Consider the following 24221-nt stretch of genomic DNA (forward strand, 5'->3'; position numbering starts at 1 on the left):
AAAAATTTATATTTTGCAGGTTACCAGTCCTTAAATTGGGTGCCTGCACATTTTTTAATAAGAACATTTTCAGCAAGTGCAGAAAATAGCCGTCGTTAGTAGAAATGCAGAGTGTGCATCACTTCGTGAGATTTGAAAAGAGAACAAACATCCTTACTTTTTGCGTGTAAATTACTAGTCCATTAAATCCTCCATGTACCAGAGATAAATGAAGGCAGACATGTTTAAAGTCCATCCTACTTGACAATATTGGCTCCTTCCATAGATAAAGTGGACAAATGAGTGTAGGGACATAGTGTGTAATTCACAGAATTTCCCTACCTAGACCTCAGATCATACAACATTATGTGCTAAATGCCACTGTTTATGTCAGATGAGGCAGAGTTGCATTTACGCTCGTAGCTAAGTGGCCTACACATGCATAGCTTTCTATCATAAAGAATAACACAGAGAATGTCTCTTTGAAGGCAATAAACACAACACAACATGATCATCTAATCTTGGGTCTCTGCGGGGCAAATAGTTAAGTCAGTTTTTAAAAATTTTTGCGGAGCAATTTAGATCGTTTCCTATGCTCGAGCCGTTGTGAGAGATGAGATTTATTGTCCTTGCAAATATAATTTGCAACAACGTTTCAAGAGCAACTCCTCACAATTTGTAAAAACATAGTCGATACTTCATACACACATGCATAAAACATTGAAAAATAAATAATAAACATCAATAATATAGCATAACATTTCCCCGACCAGTTTGCTGTCTAATGTGAATTAATTTCACATTTATGGCTCTGATAGCCCTTACAAAAAAAGTTTTTTTTTTTGTCTATTTATGCTAACTTTAATATTGTGATGTCGGTGGAGGCACACAAACCCAACACACTACATGATACAGCAGTATACACCATTTTCTGAAAGTCACACATTACAGGGGTCTGGACAAACTATACAGGGGTGCTTTTAATGGTTGGGGCTATATTTATTTGTAAACCCCCAGGCTAGGGTTTGTCCTAACTCTTTACTGTTAATGTTTCTGGACAGCTTTTCACATGTTAAGTATGCGTGTGTCATATTGTCACTTATGTTAACGTTTAATCATTCTTTCTTCACTTTAATATTTATTCATCTTTGTTCTTTTGACCTCACCTATGAGGGTTACAACAGTTGTTTGTCCCGTAACTTATAGAGAACACTCCACTGGAAAATATTGGAGCGCTCAGGCTGGGTTCACACTTGTACGATCACAGACGTTGCATGTGTTTCGCACCGCATTGCTGTGCAGATCACATGTAATCTGTGCGATGCAAATTCAGCCATACAAACTGGCTGAATTTGCATCAAAATGGTGCAGGACCCTTTTTTTTTGGTCCTCGATGGAATCGGATCGCATTAGTGTTCACATCTATGCAATCCAATTCCTTTACCATTTGACAGTTTACACTGCGATCTGCGAACCAGTCTGAACGGGCACTCAGAGTCAAAACTGCATTTATCTGCTGATAAGCCAGGTATTTTCGTTCAGTCTATAAAGATAGGCAGATCTTTCTTGGCTGAGTCCTAGAGATTTGAAAAAATCTTTGCAACACATCTGTTTTAGTTTTTTTTTGTTTTATTTACCCAATCTGTCACCCTGTAAATGTCCTCAATGTAAACCTATTATCGTCAGATACTGTATTGACAAGTTCCTTTTTATATGACTTTTTATTTTTTTATTTTTTTAGGTCAGCTCATCCATGTTTTAGCCATGCACATGAGGCTGTACAGCATTGACGCGGAATACAATCCCTGGAGGAAGTTAACTCAGCTGGTGCATAAAAAAGATTCACAGTAAGTTTTTTTTTTTTTTTTTTTTTCCCCTCAAGAATGTCTAATAGGTTTTCTTTAAAAATATGAATAAAGTATAAATTAATAATTGTGCTTTACATCACCCAACTCTGACGTGCTATACCAAGTTCTGGAAATTGTGTTCTTTAATTTTAGTTCCTAAATATGGCCCTGGTTATGGTAAAAACACTGAGATTGATTTAGTACAGTAATAGAATGTTTACTTTGCACAGTGAATTGTCACTTGTGAGGAATTTTGCATTTAGCTTAGGAAATTTAGTGAATTTTGTAAAGGAATGTTTCACTTTTGAAGAAAAAACGTTTACATGTAATTTAGATGAACAACGTCAGCAAAGGGAAAAATCCCATGCAAGAGAAATGCACTTTGGTAAATCAGCAGCCTTTTCTCCTTTTAAGTAGCATGTACAGAATGTAACATGTTTTAAAAGGCCTAAAATGGTAAACAAAATGTATAGATAGGAAAAATATTAAAGAATAAATTTATTGGTTGCATTTGTTTTCAACTTATGATAGCTCTTTGGACAGATTTCTTAATGAGCCCATTTGACTTGATACGCTCAACTATCTTTTGCCCGTTGGGCCTTAGGGAGGTTCAAAAACGGCCTACACCTCCAACCGTCATGCCTAGGGGTACTAAGTGTTGAGAGAAACTCTAACCAGATTTTTGCTAGCCATTGTTATCTTTGGTTTCCATCAATAAAGACAATGCTATACACAATAGATTTAATCAAGACTTCAGTTATGCTGCTTGAGCTAGTTTCTACACAGTAACTATCCCCATCAGCATATCTTGGCAAATGCGTTTGAGGCTGTACCTAGACCCAGATTGTGGGCTAGTCTGGCACTTTCCAGACCTTTTGTGTGCTGTGTTATCCGGAGAATGCTTTCCAGGTCCAGAGTGTGGCAAAGCCACTGGTGTGACCCAGTCTATGGAATATTATATAGTAAAACGGGCTGGTCTGGCTTCACCATCAGTCGCTACCTCATAGTGTGCATCCTTGGGTGCCACTCAAATTCCTATAACCAATATTTTAACTCTAATTTTTAAAGCTGAGAAAACCCTGTTTTGACGTTATCTGCTAGGTGGAGTGTTGCATGCCCTATGCTTCTTTTCTGCCTTTCAGACTTCAGGAAGCGCTGTCCCACTGCTGCTCCTACTTCTGACCCACATTGTGGATCATCTGGTATCTGATCTCATGCCACTGCCTGTCTACAGTGACTTGGTCATCTCCAGCCTCCTACCACTCTCATGAGCAGTTGTCCCTAGGGTTTGGGAGTACACAAGGCCTTGCAACAGTTTGAGCCTAGTTTTCTGCTTTTCTACTTTCCATTGTAGTCATTATCAATAACTGTTTTCTACCAAGTCTAGAAATAACTTATGGAGTCATGGGCCCCTGCTGTCAATGAAAGATAATTTGATAAGTGGTCTATACCCACTATTTTACACTTCAGTCATCCACCTTAATTAACTTGCTTATAAACAGGTTGATGGTGTCCTTATCTTTACGGATTTCACTGTAAGACAGTTGGATTCCCTTCTTAAGTCTCAGAATAAACTGGAGTAACTCTCCATATTCTGTTAGCAGTGACTAACTTGTGAAATTTTTTTCAAATTTTTTTGCCTCCTGCACAAGATCCAACCCTCGTGTCTTGGAACTTTTGGAACAAATAATTAACTGTAATGGCCTTTTTCAAGCATATAAGCTTGTGTTTTGCATGGGGGTGATGTCTGTTCATTTGTGTAAGGCATTTTGGCTACATGCCTTGGATGCTGGGGATATGCCTAGGAAATGTCTGATTCACTTGCCTTTTTTGCATCTTTTTGAACCCCAGCAAAGGAACCCCAACATTCATCCACTACTGCAATGGTAACTCGTAGGTGACCTGCGTCTACATCCCACTCAAACCACAGATCCTAAAACCAGAAGCTCTCTCTCTCATCTGCTTAACCTTTTAATATAAAAGTGCATTCTCACTTTTGCAGGTGGGGATTTCTTAAGTCATCATACCAGGTTCATTGGTATTTTTCCACCTCGCAGCAATAAAGGGGTTGTAAACTGTCGTTTTTTTTTTTTTTTTGTTTTTTTTTAAATCATAAACATGTCATACTTCCACTGTGCAGTTCGTTTTGCACAGAGTGGCCCCAGTCTGCCTCTTCTGGGGTGCCTCAGTGGTGCTGGTGGCTCCTCCCTGCTCCTGGTGGCTCCTCCCTGCATCAAGGCTCTCCTAAGGTGGACACTCGTGCGGGCGTGCTTCCGAGTCCTGCATCTTTGTCCATTCACAAAGAATGCAGGACTCGGCCTCGTCCCTTGGTGCAACGTCATTGGATTTGATTAACTGTAGCAAAAGCCAATGGCTGCGACACTATCAATCTATCCAATCAGGACACGAGACACCAACTAGAGCTGGTGTGCTCGTTCCCAGACGGAAGATGACAGCTTTCAGGTAAGTAAAACTGGGGGGCTGCAACACTACAGAAGTTTTTTCACCTTAATGCATAGAATGCATTAAGGTGAAAAAAACATGAAGGTCTACAACCCCTTTTAATGTTCAGGTTTCCCACTGTAGCTTACACTCTAGACCTGTCAGTCACGCACCTACTTCAGCTGTGTCTTCTCACTGGTATACTTTGCACCCTGGAATGTCTACTATGGTAGGAGCTGGTCCTGGTTAATGGTATTGCACTCAATCTTGCGCTCTTTACTGCAGAATACTGTAGTCTCTTCCTGTCACGGATGGCTGCAGCCCTTTTGGTGCTTGAACATCTTGACCCACAAGCTTGATGACGCTTATGTCCACGGTATTGTTTTATTTCTGGTGTCCCCTTTGTGGAACAGCTTGGAGGCCTTTCATGAACTGAGCTGGTCTCCTGTTTTTTGGTATTTTTTGAAGTTTGTAATAATGGAGGATCCCATCTTCTGCAATCTTTGTATAGATGTGATTCTAACAACTATCTAGTTCTAGTAGTCTTGGGTCATCTTTGAGCGGAACTGCTGGAATTAAATCTTTGCTAATAAGTCCTCTCTTGTGGACTTGTAACCTTTCCTAGTATTTTAGCATATTTTTTACTCGGCACAGCCCTTTTGGGGCTTGTGGGGTTGTTTGGGGGTATTTCCTTTTAGCATTGTTCACCTTACCGTGCAGTCTCACAGTCCTTTTCCGTTTCTGCCTCTTATTTAGATTCTGGAACAGGCCAAGGCACCTAGTTGGTCTTTTCAGACTTAAAAACTCCTGGAAACGATTTGCCATACTCTGACTAGGTAAGGGGAAAGTCCTATCCCCCTTCGTTTAAAGAGTCCCCTAGCAAATGTATCCTTTTGCTTATCCCTTGAGATTGGTTCTTCAGGACAAATAGTTCTTGAGTTGTTAAAGAGTTCCCCTTGTTTAGTTTTTCGATCTGACCTCTACTGGACTTCATCTGGAGGCTGATAGATGTTCACATCCTGAAAGTTTTGAGATCATCCCTGCTACATGCTGTGCAGCCAACTCCCTACGTTAGAAGGTGTTAAGTAAGTCCCTCATGATTATGCAGTCTACCTTAGAATAAAGATCATGTGTTTCAGATTCCCATTTATCATCCCCTCCCTTCTGCATATTTTTTCTAAAAGGGGCTATGTAAGTCCAGAGGCTTTGGTTTGGATCTGAAAACTGGAAGAAAAATCCTCTTCTGAGACCAGCTGCATTTCAATCCATGTATGGGCAGGCTGGTAGTGCAAAAGTCAATCTGTCATTCAATTTGTGTACAACCAGCCTGTTGGAAAATTTTCTCTCGGTCAGCTGTAGCCAGCAGTGCAGATCAGTGTTTTCTGACAGTGGGGAAGTCTCTCCGTTGTAAAGAATACAGTAGCGCTGCGGGACAGATTCAAGTCAACCTGTTGGTTGAACAAAAAAAATACTTGCGTATGGCTAGCCATGTGGATTTTGGTTGGACTGATTATTTTGATCCTGATATCTTGTACAGTGGGGCAAAAACGTATTTAGTCAGCCACCAATTGTGCAAGCTCTCCCACTTAAAAAGATGAGAGAGGCCTGTAATTGTCTTCATAGGTATACCTCAACTATGAGAGACAAAAGGAGATCTGCATGGAGGAATGGGCCAACATACTAGCAACAGTGTGTGACAACCTTGTGAAAACTTACAGAAAACGTTTGATCTCTGTCATTGCCAACAAAGGATATATAACAAAGTATTGAGATGAACTTTTGATATTGACAAAATACTTATTTTCCACCATAATTTGCAAATAAACTCTTTCCAAATCAGACAATGCGATTGTCTGGATTTGTTTCCACATTTTTGCTCATAGTTGAGGTATACCTATGATAATTACAGGCCTCTCGCATCTTTTTAAGTGGGAGAACTTGCACAATTGGTGGCTGACTAAGTACTTTTTTGCCCCACTGTACGTCAGTTTGCCTTACGGCATATCTTCATCCCTGCCTACATTTTTTTTATATTATGTTATTGATCATCCTACCATCTTCTTTAAAAGATTCGGGGTTTGCACCCTTCATTTTTGCCAGGTAAGGATTCTTTCTCTTTTTTTTTTTCTTTTTTTCCTAAATTGTATGCTTTGAGGGCTTTCACATCCATGGATATATCCTTAAGAGATTAAGGAGAACAAAGGTGAATTCATCCTTGGGAGCTTCTCTCAGCTCACTTTGTCTATCTTTATTATAGGCAAAAGAGGTTCTTGGTGTTTTCCTCTTAAATATATTATTCTATATATGGTACTTGTCTGCATTCTTATATATATGTAACCAGTTTAGATTCTTCAGCTGCAGAGTTTGCCATCTTAGAGCCTTAAACGGCTTGCTCATGAATTTGTTACTCTCCAAGGGGCTGTTTTTGTCTAAAAGCATTGTGCTTACTACTGTGATGGCAATTTGTGACCCAGTTGGCGGTTCCAGGAATCGTGCTCTCTGGAGTACTGTGTGCGTGATATTTCAATTAACACTCTTTGTTTAGCCTATTTGCCAATTTCTTATTTAGAACTTAATTTGGGGACACATCTTTTGTTTTCAATGCCTATTTATGTGTAGCCCTGTGAAAGCAGTCAGCTGTGTATAGAAAAAACGGCCAAAACATTTGTTGATATTCAAAAGTTTTTTTGTTTTTTTTTAACTTATCCTCAATTCAAACATGTATCGTGCTCAAGTGCTTGCAACCCTAGGCATTGAACCTCAGCAAATGACTTAACTATGCAGTCTTGCTTGACTCTAGTTTTTATGTGCAAGAAATTTGAAACAAATACCCTTTTTGTATTGTTATCCAAAAATAAATTTGCTGGCATCAGATAGAATAAACTGTGTGAGTGTGACCCCGACCTATAAGGTGACAGTCACCCCTAATTAAAGGCTCATTCACCCTTGTGTGTTTTGACAAAGCACGCTAAAACTAATGCCGTAATGTTCATTATTGCAACGCACCTGCTCTAAGTGTGGTGTGATTCACTGTGAGTGGCACCCCATGGCATTGTACAGTAGAGCCTAAAGCAGAGCTTCACCATGCATGTATAATGCATTGTGTGCTAGGTTTTTTAAAAGGGGTCATTTCTTCTGACTGAAGCGACATAGGATTCAACTTGTGAGACCCCAGGTCGGATAACATTTGAAATTCAATGTTTCCCTATGAGAGCTGTCTTAACTGATACTACACAAGTCTGTTTAACTTTAGAAAAAGGTTCCTGCACTATTTTGGTCTGACTTTAAATACGACTTCAATGCCACAGAGTATGGATTCAGGCTAGTATGAACCAAGCCTAAATGACAATCTTGCTACTATAAAGTATCTACTGACGCCACCAAATAAGCCTTCTCAAGGTAAAAAAAAATTTATCTCAAAGGAATGCCTTGTTTGATCAGTTCTCCTAAAGCCTACATTAGATATTTCTGCAGCACACCTCCCTGTCTCTTTCCATAAGCCATAATAAAACTCTTTGCTTAAACCGAACATTTGTTTGGTGACTGCCAGTATCAGGTAAGAAGGTGGTTAGACACCTTTTGCACATCCTATTTTGGTGTGCAGAGGAGGTAGAAGAGCACAATAGCAATTGAGTAAATTTACCGTAACCACTAGCTGCTGTTTTGCCCTCCCCTTTAATCCAATCACACTCCACCACCATCATAATACATAATGAAAACTTTTGTTGTATGGTTTCATGGTCTTTGCTGTATTTTTTTATTTCCCCAGGACAAGTGAAGATGAGAGGGCCGAAGTTCCATTGCTTTTCCGAGACGTGACCTCCATGCTGCTTATTCAGGTTTTAACAATGCCCCAACCACTGCGCAAAGGTATGTAAATTCAGCTCTATGGTATTGTTTGGACAGGGTGAGAAGGACAAAATGTCTGATCAGTGGAAGTTCCGTTGTCTGATTTGTCTGCAGAAATAATGATTGTTCCTTATCAGTATAAAGTGACATTGGGCTGGAAATTCACTTGTGGTTTGACTGGCTTATCAGTGTCCCCTGTCATTCTCCCTTTTATCAGTCATTCAATACAGTGTAGATGTAAGGTCCTGAAGGAAAAGCTGAGAATAAACTCGCCAAATCTCAGAGCAGAGAAAGCAAGTCCTCTGCATGACCTCCAAAACATTTCACTGGTGTAGTGCTGGATTAACATTTCTAATGCATTTAAATGCTTGAAAGTAAAGGGATTTTGCAACTCCGAAATCAGCTGAAATCATATGAAATTGGAGGTCACATCTATGGATAATAAGAAAGCATTTTAAATTCAGTAACAGTTTTATAATGCATTTACAGAAGTTGGGCTTCAAGACCTGACTTGAAGTGTAATGGGAATGTACCTCTCACCCTGTGCCATTGGGATTTGAATTGGGTTACAGCAATGGGCTTCTGATGAGAGAAAGAGCTGGGAACACACTGCTCAAAGCCACCTGTGAGGTTCTGACGAGCTGCTGAAGAGATCTGGGAGCCTGCCTGCTCCACAGCCAGGGGAATCCAATGGAAAAAAGAATGGCAACACATCCGGAAGTAAAATCAAATTTTTTTTTTTTTTTTTTTTTTTTTTTATTGAAAGTCCATAAAATCAACCGACCATGACCAACATCAATCCAAAAAAAGTTGCTCGGTGGACACTTTTCACACAGACATGCTTACTCACTGTGATGAGTAAGCACATGTGTGTGAAACGCGTCCACTGAGCAGGTTTTTTTTTTTTTTTTTAACTTCCGGCTGTGCTGCCATTCCTTGTTTCCACAGCATGGGCTTGCTCTACGAAAATGTCTATTAAGGCAAGCTAAAGTGCAAGAACTGATCGTGGTTGGAAATAATCAAACTTGGTACACGTTTATTTTTTATAATGACAAAGCTTACCTGGGAGTAATTTTCAGTAATTTTCATTAATTTTTCAGTGACATTTTACACGCTTGCTGTGCTTGTATTTTTATAATTGATTTTCATTTACAATTTTGGATATTCTCCCTCTAATGGCTGCCTTTGAATCGAGGAATGTGGTCAGCATTCCTGTTAAAATGCCAGTGCAAATGCATGAATGTATTTTTTGCGATATGGTTAGGAAGGGTCAGTTTTTATTGCTGTTTCTATGTTGGGGATGTTTTCCTTCACTTCTAGTTGTGCCCCCTGGATAGTAAGTGAAGAGAAGCTTTCTAAAGGCTTAAGATAAGAAAGTTATCTGCACACCAAGGGATCAGCTCAAAACGCAAATAAAAATATAATATATTGCAGTGTACCAGTCCTTGTGGGTGGCTGCATTATATATATATATATATATATATATATATATATATATATATATATATATATATATATATATATATATATATATACATACATACATACATACATACATACATACATACATACATACATACATGCATGCATACATATTTTCCCCTTTAGTTTTACCTAGTGATTCTGCAGTAACGCAGTTCAAGGTCGAGGATGACAATGCTCACTCACCCTTCTATACCAAGACAACAGAAACAATTGTCCATTAAACACAAGGGGATGGTTCTGTAATTTTCAGAAATGGCTAAGAAAAAAGAAATTTAAAAGGCCTGCACAGGCAGCTTTGTTTTTTTTTTTTTTTTTTTTTATGTCCTAAAAAGCTAAAACAAATGCTCTCAATGGTATACCGTATATACTCGAGTATAAGCCGAGATTTTCAGCCTCTTTTTTGAGGCTGAAAGTGCCCCCCTCGGCTTATACTCGAGTCATCGCTGTCTGCCCGCTCGATCAGCGTGTCGAGCAGACAGACAGCGGCCATTCTATAATTCAAAAGCCGCGCCTCCGGCTCCGCCTTCGCCTGTGATAGGCGGAACACTGAATTTCCCAGCAGCCTGTGTTCCGCCTATCACGGACATCGTATCATCCTCGTACTACGGACGAGGATGATACGATGTACGTGATAGGCGGAACACAGGCTGCTGGGAAATTCAGTGTTCCGCCTATCACAGGCGAAGGCGGCGGCGCAGCTTTTGAATTTTACAATGGCCGCCGAGGCGCCGACGAAGAGGGCACGGGACGGAGGCAAGGCAAGGCACGGCACGGGACGGGACGGGACGGAGGCAAGGCACGGCGGCAAGGCACGGAGGCAAGGAGGCAAGGCACGGGACGGAGGCTCGGGACAAAGGCTCGGGACACAGGTAGGCTGGACACACACACACACACACACACACACACACACACGGATGGATGGATACACACACACACAGGGATGGATGGATGGATGGAGACACACACACACAGGGATGGATGGATGGATGGATGGACACACACACAGGGATGGATGGACGGACACACAGGGATGGACGGACACACAGGGATGGACGGACACACACACAGGGATGGACAGGCATGTCTCACCCTCGGCTTATACACGAGTCAATAAGTTTGCCAGTTTTTTTGGGGGTAAATTGGGGGCCTCGGCTTATATTCGGGTCGGCCTATACTCGAGTATATACGGTATTTAACACACCAAAAGGAACCAAAAAAGAGAAGATATTTGTTAAAGGGTAACTCCACTTTCGTGGGGACATTAAAACGCAAAAAAAAAGAGTATACCATTGCGACACACGTCCTATTGTTATTGAATGTAATTAAATATTACCTTTCCTTTTCAGTCTGCAGCTCTGTAATTTTCTGCAATGCAATATGGCTACCTGGAAGTGTTCTGTACACAGAATGTCTCCCAGAAACATAATTTACTGCTTGTGTGATTGGCTCACTGATTTTCCCAGAATTCTGCCGTAAAAGATACAAGTCAGAAATTTTGAACCGCATGTGCTTTCAGGGTCCAAAATTAATGCAAATGGTTTGGCCTCCTTAGTAAAGTGATGCATTGGTTTACGCAAAATGAAAATTAAAAAAAATCTGTGAGCTGTGGGGATTTTGAGACCCCCCTGGAAATGTTCTTTTTAGGCAAGGGAACCTAGGAACTTGGGGGAAGTGGTCTTGTTTCTAGAAAGATCAAGAAGAAGAACCTGATGCACAACTGACTGGCTCCTTGTGCTGCTAGTCTTTGAGCTCTGCTGTAAATTGACAAGCAAGAAAATGATAGGTCAATTCAGGTATTTGCACTTCTTGCATTTTAAAATGTGTGTGTGTGTGTGTGTGTGTGTGTGTGTGTGTGTGTGTGTGTGTGTATATATATATATATCTTAAAGTGGTTGTAAACCTCTGAAATGAACAAAACCTATCCTTCTGTAGAGTGTACATGCCTTGAGCACCTAGTATGATTCCTGCCTGTTCTGTCATTCCTTTATCTGCATGAGTCACTTCCGCCGGTCTGTCTGGCGATGCACTCGCGTGCCGGTCGGGACCCCGTGAGTCCGGTCGCGGGTCCCGCGGACCCGATCGCCGCGGGGATACCCGCGATCGTCTCACGGGGCGGCTGAACGGGGAGATGCCGTTGTAAACAGCATCTCCCTGTTCTGCCTAGCAACAAGTGACGCTGTTCTCTGCTCCATGTGATTGGAGCAGAGATCAGTGTTCACTAACACAAAGCCCAGCCCCCCCACAGTTAGTAAGACGCCCCTAGGAACACTTAACCCCTACACTGCCATCTCCTGGTTAACCCCTTCACTGCCAGTGTCATTTACACAGGAATCACTGCATTTGTATAGCATTGATTGCTGTATAATTGACAATGGTGTCAAAAATGTCTGATGTGTCTGCCACAATGTCGCAGTCAAAATAAAAACTGCTGATCGCCGCCATTACTAGTAAAAAATGTGTAAAAAAAATTCATAAAACGATCCCCTATTTTGTAAACGCTATAACTTTTGCGCAAACCAATCAATCGCTTATTGCGATTTTTTTTTTTTTTTTTTTTTTTTTTTTTTTACCAAAAATATATAGACTACGCATCGGCCTAAACTAAGGGAAAAAAATGTTTTTTTTTTATATATCTTTGGGGGATATTTATTATAACAAAATGTAAAAAATGATGCGTTTTTTTCAAAATTGACGCTCTATTTTTCTTTATAGCGCAAAAAATAAAAATTGTAGGGGTGATCAAATACCACCAAAAAAAAGCTCTATTTGTGGGAAAAAAAGGACGTCAATTTTGTTTGGGAGCCACGCCGCATGGCCGTGCAATTGTCAGTTAAAGCGATGCAGTGCCGAATCGCAAAAAGTGGTCTGGTCTTAGGCCAGCATGGTCCGGTTTGAAAGTGGTTAACAATCATTTTTTTTATTTTGTTAGATTTCTTTAATCAGCTCTTCACTGCCTTCTAATTCAGCAGGTAGAAGCAGTGCATCTGGATTGACACAACCTTAGCAAACCTTGGGAGCCTTACCTGGACCCCACACTTTGGGGAAGGCCTGTATTGTTACTTCAGGTATTGGAGCCTGTATGGGTGCTCACCTTGCAATTAGTGCACCACATGTAGTCTTTCTTGGGGTGCCATACTTTATATACCATTCAGTGTCATGGACAGGTAAGACAGAGTCACCCTGTATGTTTCTAACTGTTTCTGTTAATTACCGTGGTGATATTTAAATTGTATTCACTACTCAATGACTTGGAGCTCCATTTTAGGTGTATGATATCGCATCACAAGTTGCGCTCTTTACTGTCACTTCCGCCTAGAGCCCTTAAGTCCTCAGGTGTTTCCTCCTGCCATTTTGCCACAAGTTATCACTACAGGACAGTCTTTCCCTATATTCTGTGCCTTACGTCATGAGTAGCCCTACATGTAAGGCAGGCATGTCCAAAGTCCGGCCCGCGGGCCAATCGCGGCCCGCGGTCTGGTTTTGAACGGCCCGCCTGGTTGTTTAAACACATATATCTTTTGTGGCCCCCGGCGATCTCCCAGCGCCGGGGCCACAAAAGATATATAGTCCGGCTGCCTCGGAGGGAGGAGATGGGACGAGTGCTGTGCACACAGGAGGAGAATTTCCTGTTTACACGGCAGCTGTAATAGGAAGTCCCGTCTCTGCCATTGGATGACTGTACTGTCCATCAAAGGAGGCGGGACTTTCTCTTAAAGAGGCCATTGTGTAAACAGGAGATTCTCCTGTAAGATGTCTTTGGCGCTCGTCCTGCCCTCCATGACTGCACTGATGGTAATGGTAGCTGCATTCCTGGCAATGGTGAGTGAATTCCTAGCAATGGTGGCTGCATTCCTAGCAATGGTGGCTGCATTCCTAGCAATGGTGGCTGCATTCCTAGCAATGGTGGCTGCATTCCTAGCAATGGTGGCTGCATTCCTGGCAATGGTGGGTGCATTCCTGGCAATGGTGCCTGCATTCCCAGCAATGGTGAGTGAATTCCTAGCAATGGCGGGTGAATCCCTGGCAATGGTGGCTGCATTCCCGGCAATGGTGGCTGCATTCCCGGCAATGGTGGCTGCATTCCCGGCAATGGTGGCTGCATTCCCGGCAATGGTGGGTGAAATACCTGGCAATGGTGGCTGCATTCCTGGCAATGGTGGCTGCATTCCTGGCAATGGTGGCTGCATTCCTGGCAATGGTGGCTGCATTCCTGGCAATGGTGGCTGCATTCCTGGCAATGGTGGCTGCATTCCCGGCAATGGTGGCTGCATTCCCGGCAATGGTGGCTGCATTCCCGGCAATGGTGGCTGCATTCCCGGCAATGGTGGCTGCATTCCCGGCAATGGTGGCTGCATTCCCGGCAATGGTGGCTGCATTCCCGGCAATGGTGGCTGCATTCCCGGCATTGGCGGCTGCATTCCCGGCATTGGCGGGTGAATTCCCTGGCATTGGCGGGTGAATTCCCTGGCAATGGCGGGTGAATTCCCTGGCAATGGTGGGTGAATTCCCTGGCAATGGTGGGTGCTGCATTCCTAGCAATGGTGAGCGCTGCATTCCTAGCAATGGTGAGCGCTGCATTCCTAGCAATTGTGGGTCTGCAGATAGACACTGACCCTTGTTTTGCTTCACAGTTCTTTATTTAAAATGTTAAGTTTTTTTTTCCTGAAGCTTCCCTCTTAAGGTGAAGGTGCGTGTTATACGTCAATAAATATGGTGTATCCAAATAATACACTTGAGTTCATCTCTTCACCACACACAGCCACAAAGGCAAGAGAATTCTTGTTGGGCTGTGTATTAGTGCTCGGATGGACACGCTTAGACCGAATTTTAATGGTTCAAAGAATGTCAGGCAAAATGGTCGGCCCTCGCGCATGTTCAGTTCATCAAATCTGGCCCTCTTTGAAAAAGGGTATTATCCTTACATGTAGGGTATTAAGGGTATTATCCTTGTAAGGGTATTATCCTTACATGTAGCTATGGTGGAGATCAGGCAAAATGGAGCCCATTACAAAACTGCAGGTGAACATTCCCTCTGCTAAAAGCCTGCACAGCACTCCAGCTCGGATCCTGATATGCCAGCCCTAGACCAGGCAGACCCAAAAGGGGTTTAAGAGAACGTACAGGCAGTATTGGAGAAGGCTGCTGAATTTTTTTTTTTTCTCACAGATTATTTTTAAACTATATCCTTGCATAACATGCATGCTAAAAAAGGAAAAACTCACTGCTGCCGTCGTCAAAAGCCTTGGTGGTCTTGAGCTTGATTCTCTGCTGTTTGCAATGCCCCATTTGGTACAAAGAGACCTGAAAATACTTTCAAAATATTCCCTGTTCATGAACAGATAAAATGTGCAGTCTATTATGATTCAGTCCCTCCAGAAAGGATTTTTATTTTTTCTATACTATACTCTAGCAGAAAGATTTCACAAACAAGTGGTTTGACCCCGTGATTGATTCTGCCATCTTGGTTCTAAACAGACATCTTCCTGTACCTATTGAAGATGTTCATTCTTTCATAGATTCTGCAGAGAGAAAGTGTGAGACGCTCTTAGAGGCTCTCTTTACTATTGCAGGCTCAGCTGTACAACCAACTCTTGCTGTCATTTCAGTATGTCAAACTGCAGCTAACAGAACACGAGCGGTTATTTTCTGCCCACCCTCTCAATCATTGCTTGGGAATGTCTCGGGGTCTATCAATACTTTGCCTGTACTGTACGATTAAGATAAGATGAATTTTGACTTGCCTATAAATTCCATATCTTGGAGTACAGTACAGGACACCCTCCTTTCCATTCCTTGGTTATTCTGCATTGCTTTCTACAAAAATTAGGACTCGTGGAGTGATTTAGGGTAATGGGAGAAGTGCCCAGGGGCTGTGTCCTCTGAAGCATTGCCAGTGTCCAATCGCCTAAAAGTGTGCGCGAATATCCCATGGTGTATGAATATTCCACGGACCCTGTACTGTATTCTGAGATGTGGAATTCACAGAAAAGTTAAAATTCCTGTTATTGTATTAATTACAGAGCTTTATCTTTAATATTTACCTTGAGTTTTGCTTTAATATTTCTGCACCTGGATTTCTGCACTTAATGTCTGCGTGTGGAAAGCATTAGTATTTTCCATGAAACCCCTACCCTGTCTAGTGCCCTTGAAGTAGAGCTCTGGGAATAGCATTAACTGCCTTATTAGCTGTTAGATATACTTGGTATCTCTTTCAATCCTACATTGATTAAGCCAAAGTAAATGTCATTATACCACTCAGGTTGTTCAATCCAAGAGAAAATTGATCTGAACCCATCACCATGAAAGAGCACCACAAATTAAGCCTTTTATTATAGTAGAGCCTTTTATGATAGAGGTCAGAGCATTTATAGGCAGTGTTTCCATCTCTTTCCCTCTTTGCATTATAGTGCATGTCACATCTGAAGAACATCATATTCTTTTGGAACAAGGGAGCCTAAATATCTGTACAGCAGTATATAACAGACATGCTGCATGGAGTATCATTTCTAACCTTTTTCCCTCTGTCCAGTTGAATTTATTTTAAGACACATCTACAGAATAGGAACAGAATTGACTGACTCGTTAAATTGCTATTTTTCCTTTAAATATATCTAGTCCTAAAACTGTTTAGAAGACCTTTTTTTTCCTGGGTTTGTCTTCTTTTTATCCCTTAGTAAAGATCTAGATAGTATTTTTAAAAATAGGCATTGCAAACAGACTCCCCAAGCGAAGAACTGCTGACCTAATCTATCAGACTTCCGTGTCTTATAAGCTTCAGAATTCCTGCAGGGGACTGATACTAAAGCAGAAGTACTTGAAAATGTTTTTAATTGTACAGCACAAGATGGAGGCTTCCATTAACCAAGACTTCAGGTTATGTGCTGCCACCGCTTTGGGCACCGACAAAAACAATTGAGTACTGTTGTGATACTTTTTTATTTGCACTAACTTACAATTTTTTTGGATAAGCTTTTGGGGTATATCTCCTTCTTCAAGGTCTAAACTATAACCCGGGGGGGGGGGGGGGAGAGAATGACAGTCACAGAGGGGTTGTAAAACTGTTGGATAATGAGTAAGAAGACCCATATCTAAATTTAGGCCGTTATGTTTTGTGTCCAATAGAACGACCTTTCTTTAGGGTCCATGCACACTATCCACACTGGCTTAAAAATCGCTGCTTCTACAGGAGTTTTGTGTTTTGCCCATAGAAGCAGCTCAATGTTCGCCTATATGTCTATGCACATTAGCACGATTAGAGGCATATTTGGAACTTGCGTTTAGAGGCAGGAAAAAAAAAACCCCTTCTGGTTTGCGTTTTTTGTTTGGAGCTTTCTGCCATTTTTTTAAAGCCCAGTCTGCAAAGGAGGCTTAGTTTAAAATTTTTCCTTTCCTGAATAGTTTTGAAATTCCCTTTAAGAACTAAGACATTGAGATCTTCCATAGTATGGTTTGGTTGTGAGAAGTGATGTCCCACAGGTGTGCAGAACTCCTCCTCTTTATGTTCCTTGATGGCGTTTCTGTGACTAGAACTGTATTTGGTAGTAATTGTATATTGTTGAGCTCATTCAGAAACTCAGTTTCATCTTGCAGGAAACTTGCAGTATTCATGGCTTAACTGTTTTAATTTTTTTTTTCTATGAGGCCTGAGATTTGTGCGCTCATACCTGGGTCTAATGGGTCTTCGTTTATTTCCTGGCTTGTGAATCTTAGGCAGTATGTAGAAGTCCCCTATATCTGGATTATTTAGAATCGCATCAATACGTTCTGAATATAGGTGGGCTGGTAGTGTTTTAATTAGAACTTTCAATTGCTTAGGGAAATCCTAGTTCAGAGAATTTGCCAGCTTCCTCTCGCCCTCTTGTGTGTATTTTGTTTGTATCCATCAAAACTGCCAAACAAAGCTATTAGGGCAGCACATATAACCCCCTTCCACTCTCAGAAATTGCTAGTTTCTTTTTTGCTGGAGTCCTTAGTAATGGATTACCTTTCTGTACTGAAATTAAGTCTTAAAGCGGGAGTCCACCGGGACTCCGCGTTTTTTTTTTTTTTTTTAAAAGCCAGCAGCTACAAATACTGCAGCTGCTGACTTTTAAAATAGTGACACTTACCTGTCCAGCGCGCCCGCGATGTCGGCACCCGAAGCCGATCGGTAGATCGTATGTCGGGTACTGCCGCCGCCATCTTGGGTATGGGAATCAGGAAATGGAGCCTTTCGGCTTCATTTCCCGGTTCCCTACTGCGCATGCGCGAATCGCGCTGCGCAATAAGGACGGTCCCCGCTGCCTCTGGGATCTGTGTGTTTCCCAGCAGGCAGCGGGGCACTTGCGGAAAGGGGCGGGCACTTGCGGAAAGGGGCGTAATATACGCCCCTTTCCGCAGAGAGCTATCCCGGAAGTGGGTGCAGAATACCTGTACTGTACAGGTATCTGCACCCCCTCCCCCCTGAAAGGTGCCAATTGTGGCGCCGGAGGGGGGGAGGGTTCCGATGAGTGGAGGTCCACTTTAGGGTGGACCTCCGCTTTAATTTAGTTGTGCAGAATTCTCTGGGTGCAGAGACAGTCTGTAAGAAACATCTGGAAAGATCCATTTTGATGGAGAACAACTCTTTGAGTTCATGGACACCTTTATTAAGGAAGGCACAGGCGGAAAGAGAACACTCTTGCCTGGTAAGAAGAAAGTGAAGATGTCCACACTTCTACAAGTCTACGTGTCTTCTGGTTTTGTCCACTTTGATTCAGTGCATTTTGGATATTTGGACCCAGGACACAGTCCCAGGGTTACAGGTGGATTCTTGATTCCTGCCTCCTCCCTGATTTATGCCCTTCACCTTCCCTACTTCTCCAGCAAGATTGCAGGATCGTCAGACTGACTTGCAACAACTTCACTTTCCAGTTCTCCCAGTAGGAATTTTATTTAAACCCGTTTATGGTCCTGAAGCCAAATGGGGCATCTACTCCATCCCAGGCCTGAAAACTATCTTGCAGGTCCAGAAGTTCCAAATTGAATCAGCCTGGTCTGTGATTGCATCGCTGCAACAATTTCTAGCATCAATAGACCTCAAGGAAGAGTATTTAATCCAATTTTTCCTCCTGCATCAATAGTTCCTGCTATTTGTGGTAGGTGAGCAACACTTCCAGTTTTTTGACTCTTCTCATTATCCTGTCCACAGCCCCTAGGGTTTTCACCAAAGTGCTTGCCACATTATTGGATAACAAAAAAATCTCCTCTTGAAGGAGCCCAGACACTTCAGAGCTTCAGTTGAATCCTCAACCCTCAGTCTGCACTAGATTTGAGGTGGAGTGTTATATGGGTTATATTAACAGCTTTGTTTGCCAAGGTCCTCATCTGAAGGTAGCGGCATACAACCCACGGTCTTGAATAATGGAAGTCTTTGTCCTGTACTGCACTCCAAGTAAAGGATATTACAGGCAAGTCAAAACCCTTTTCTTTTTTTTTTCCCCCCCAAACTCATTGTTTTGGGACTTAAATATTAGCCTTAAGTGCTTTTCAATAAAATCTTACTCCAATGAGGTATAAAAGGCTATACCTTTACTTAAATGTGCTTGCAGGGAGACAAAACGCCTTTAAAACTGCATGTTTCCTATAATTTTAAGCTAATGTAGCGAATCAGTGTATTTGCAGTGAGCCTCGGGGATGGAGATGGATTCTTCCCCCTCCCCCTTCCCTTCTCCCACTCTTTCTTACTATACTTTTCCACTTACTCATTTCTCTTCTATGACTCTCTCCGCCTTGAGAGACAGCCTTTTTGTCCGTGCGTACTAGCTATACCTATGTTTGGTCTTTTGGATGACTGCATCGCTGTAGATATTGGGAGAGATTCAGTAGTTTGTGAAAGACAGCTGGGCTGGGATGACGCCATTAAGTCCAAAAAATGCCATGTATTGTCAGCCTGCAGCAAGAAATTAGAAGCTGAATGCATTTCTGGCACATCAACCGGTATTTTCTGTACTTAGAGGATTTTAAAGGTATAAAACATGGGGAATGTCCATTCGTTGCACAAATGTACACTAAACAAATTTATTTTTGCACAGATTAGTAATCTGGAAATAGCATAATTTTGTTGAAATGGTTTTATCATGTGTTCAGTTTTTTTATGGTATGTTTTTAATTGCATATTAATTCATCTCCTAAAAAAAGCCTACTATTTAACTGCATGGCATACAAATGCTTGGACAGCGCAAGCAGCTCAATTACTGCTTTTGTTATTATTCAGCACAGTTGCAGTGAAGAGCTTGCTTGTACTCAGCATTTGGCTCTGCAAGTTTTTGGCTCTTGTCCTTTGGTAACATTTAGCACATGAAGGAGCAAATTACCTTTTGTAACAGGAAGTTTAGCCATCAGCAGAAATGCAGAATGGCAACTTTTAAGTGTCATTCAGGTAGTAATGAAGGCCATTTTACCATGAGGTGCACTTAGAATAAGAGTCCATGCACAGCAACCAGATAAACTTGGATGATTCATGTTGAAAGTAGTATAGCTGTGTCATAATAAAAACAAAAGCCAGAATAATCGCAATTTAAACAAGGTTGAGGGTTTCAAATACTGGAAAAATCTGTGATTGTATTGCTTTATCAACTGTACATCTCCTATTGTCTTTTAATACCATTGTAGAGGAGTACAATATATCTTACAGATCACTTTTTCATTATTTACAATTATGCCATGCGTTACAAAATATCACATTAATATGTAGTCCCTCCTTGATCCTCACAATGTTGGTCCCCCCTTCCTCCACTAAGATAGGTCTGATAAGGGAAGTATTACTGTATGCTTTACTGGTAACCGCTGCTTCCAAGATTCAATTACACTGTGGATAGAAATAAAGACAAGGCATTGGTATTATAGAAGAGGATCAATGGGCACTGGCATTGGAAATGATCCCTGAGGTCTCGCTTTCTCCTACCCAAAAGTTAACGCAGTTGTTTATTTTACATAGGGCACACTACACTTCTCAAAAACGGCATCTGTGAGGATATATACAAAGGCACTCTGATCCATATGTTGTGAAGGTGGACTAAATTTGTATCGTTACTGGTTATGCATATTTCAGATACCTAAAGAATTTATGTTCTATCCCATTGCCCTTAGATCCCAAAATGGCTATCCTGGGCATTATTATGAAAGATTGATACCCCCCATGCATAGACTACTAGTGCTCTGTACTTTATTTCTTCCCTGAACCCCCCCTCCCCTCCACATTACACTTTCACAGTGGTGTAAATCCATGAAATCCATGCTAAATAGAGGAACAAAAATATCCAACCAACATAGGGGCTGCCCAAATTTTTTTTTTATAAAATTAAGTTCTCCATGACTGCAATACTGAGAATTAGCTTGATCCACTTCTTTCCTCTTAACTGATCCAATTGATCATTGTTGAGCAATAACATTATATCATTAAGGAACATCTTATGATTGGATTTATGTGCATGTATATGGTTACGCCATGTCTTTTGTGGGTCTACTAGGATATATATTATTCATGGATCTCTCTGCAGCTTTAGTACTCTTTGTACCAAACTTAAAAAATTGCAAAAATGTACACTTGTTTACACCTGTTCGACGCCTACCTTGAGATATGTTACTGTTGCTACTATTGGTCATTACCACTTCTGTACTTTACGATTTTGTCCATAAGCCTTGTTAACCAGACTGATGAACCTTTGCTAATTTTGGATATATTGTAATACAACATTTTCTGCTGTACTCACTTCTCATTGAAACATTTCTACAATGTTTGACTTTCTATGTCAATGAAAAAATGTCACTAAAAATATTGACCACAAAAAAATGCAAAAACATAATAAAAACAAATTTAACAAAAACACCATGAAGCCTTTGCATGCTTTATAGCTTTAAATGCTGCAGACCTAGGGCTTTACTAGTGAGCTTAATAGTGCTAATTTTAGGAACTTCTCTTATTCCTTCTGCAAATGGAAAAACTCTTTCTTTGCAGAGTGTTGTCGTATGGTCTGGCTCAACAAAAGTTGATTTTTTTCAATCCTGTTTTGTTGATGGAACCAGGTGAAAAATGGTCATGTGAACCATGAGTGCATCCAAACAGATGAAGTCTCAGTTAGTGTATTCTGACAGCCACGAGTGTCGATTGTCAGACTACAGTAGGCGTTATTCTCTCTTCCACAATGTTTAGTGTTGATGAAGGAACATATTCAATTTCTCTTGTTCACCCTGCAGGCTGATTCGCGATATCTATAGTATATGTGAATAACTACGCTAAAGACACTTGTCACCTCATAATAGGAAGTGCCTGAATAATGATCTTTATAGCAGGATAACTAGGCATTTTTTATGAAATGGTTTAATTTGACTTTACATTAGTATATTACAACTTGTATCAGATTTTAGTAATTTGGGTTAGATCTATTTTTTATTATAGATGGGACAGTATGACAATGGTTACTGGGACTCTCCCCGATTACATTGTTAAAGTGTTTTTCTTGCTATATGTATGATGGATCCTCAGTGAGGACACAGGGATAAACATCTTAAAGGTCCTAACATTTCCCTGCTCAATCCTGTTTTTTGCTGGGCTTCCAAAGCCCAACTCAGGGGCATTCCTCTTTGGCTTTTGGATGGCCACTGATATAATGCAGAGCCCCATCTCTGCATCTTACATTTAGAAAGAAGTTTCTAGGAGATGGGGGGAAAGGGTGTTTTTTTTTTTGTTTTTGTTTTTTTTGTTTTTGTGGGCCTTTTTAAACAGAAGAAAACTCCTTGTGTTTTATTTTGTGGTCACTAAAGTTCCACTTTAGCACATACGTTTTATGCTGGTGTTTTGGCAAGGCCACTGGCTTCATAGGTCCTCTTCACTTCTAGTGACAGCGATGACCGGTCCATGTAAAAAAAAATTAAAAACAATTAAATTGTTCAGATTATTTTTATTATTCATTATCTATAGCTAGTAATCAAGGTTCTGATATGGAGGTTTGACCACTTGTTGATGCCTTATTGGCTACACATGGGTGTTTTCAATTCTCTGGTTGTCATCAAGATTTCTACATGTGTTTGTGTATATATACCTATGTGTGGGTCTATTACTTCAACTATGATTAAGTGCCAGTTCAGGTGTGAAAGGCATTAGTTGCTGTTACTGTTCACCCCCGTCTGCTGTATGGTTTGTCATCTTTACTATATGTAATAAAGGTGACTGTACCAGAGTTCGGCCATCCAGACTTTTTTCTTTTATATGTTCCTGATGCAAGCAGGCCCAGCGCCCACTTCATATGCAGGGATAGCTAAGCAACAGGGAAGGTATTTTCCTGGAACGGTGTATTTACTTGGTGGTGCTTGTATATTGTAATGGTGTTGTGAGACCAGGCTGGTGATGACACATCCCCAAGGTATGTGTCCATGACATCCTAGGCTCACCGGAAGTGAGTTGTATTACTCTGGGCATTGTTCATCCTCAAAAGTATCAACACTGGATGGAAGAGCGGTGAGTCTGCAGAGGTTAGTGCTGGAGAGGAGCGGAGTGTTTCAGATGAAGCTGTATTTTTTTTTACAGTGCATACAGTGTATTTAAGATGAAGGTTCTGATTTAAATCAGAGCTCCAGGAAAGATCTTTTTTTGCAATGCTACATGGTCCAGCTTGGCTTCATGTAAGTATCTGATATATGAAGGGCTACTGGGAATGGGGAAAATCACTATAGTATCCTCAGTCCTCTAGGTGCTGCTCCAGTGGCTTCCTTTCTGCACACTAAAGACGTTCGCTCAGCATCGCCACCATTCAGAGAATGTCTTGTATTTTTTTTTTTTTTCTATGAATACAAGGTGTCACAATCTACCTCGTCCTAGCAGAGAAAGCCTTATATTGAAAAACCTACAAGGCTCTCTCTGAAAGGTGGCAAAGCTAAACAAGCGACCTCTTGTGTTCTGTGAGCAGAGAGGATGAGGCTGAAGCAGCACCTGGAAGATCATGACTTTCGTATGCAGCATGGAGTCCTACAGTGATTTTCAGCTTACCCAGCTGCCGTCTAGATAATCAGATAAGGATACTTACATCGGACCAAGCAAGACCAATGTAAGTCTGCAAAAAAGAGTTTTGCCTTTGTGGTTATAAAGGCAGGGTTTTTTATTTTTATGCAGCAGGCCCTCACAGCCCCCCTAATACTCACGTGAGCCACATCTCGATCCAGTGATGTTGCACGAGAGCCTCAGCCGTCTGGGACTCTCCCTCCTGATTGGCTGTGAGAAAGCATTTGCTCCTGCTGCTTTCAAAGTCAATGAGCCAATGAGAGAGGGGGTAGGGCCGACCCACAGCTCCATGTCTGAATGGGGACACACAGCAGCGGCTTGGGTGCCCCCATAGCAAGCCGCTTGCTGTGGCGCACCCGGCAAGGGACGAGGGGTCAGGAGCGCCGACTGTGGACCCGAGAAGAGGATCTGGGCTACTCTGTGCAGAAGTACTGCACAGAGCAGGTAAGTTTTTAACATGTTTATTTTTAAACCAAAAAAAAAAAAACAAGACTTTAACCACTTCCCGACCGCCGCACGACGATGTACGTCGACAGCATGGCACGAGCAGGCATATGGGCTTACATGTACGTCCCTGCCTTCCCGCGGGTCGGGGGCCCGAA

At 41.6% G+C, this 24221-nt stretch overlaps 1 protein-coding gene across 4 annotated transcripts in view; it reads left to right on the forward strand.

Moving 5' to 3' along the window:
* UBR3 (ubiquitin protein ligase E3 component n-recognin 3) overlaps positions 1–24221 on the forward strand; it is a 301116-nt gene that overhangs the window by 231114 nt on the left and 45781 nt on the right. For all 4 annotated transcript variants that reach the window (XM_077447962.1, XM_077447963.1, XM_077447964.1 and 1 more), the window contains 2 exons: positions 1721–1826; positions 8038–8138. In XM_077447962.1, the coding sequence (XP_077304088.1) occupies positions 1721–1826; positions 8038–8138 (207 nt within the window). The remainder of the gene's footprint in view (positions 1–1720; positions 1827–8037; positions 8139–24221) is intronic.

Source organism: Lithobates pipiens, unplaced genomic scaffold (assembly GCF_037356315.1).
Source record: "Lithobates pipiens isolate NorthernLeopardFrog02 unplaced genomic scaffold, aLitPip1_a1.2 Scaffold_22, whole genome shotgun sequence".
In the NCBI taxonomy this organism is placed as follows: Eukaryota; Metazoa; Chordata; class Amphibia; order Anura; family Ranidae; genus Lithobates; species Lithobates pipiens.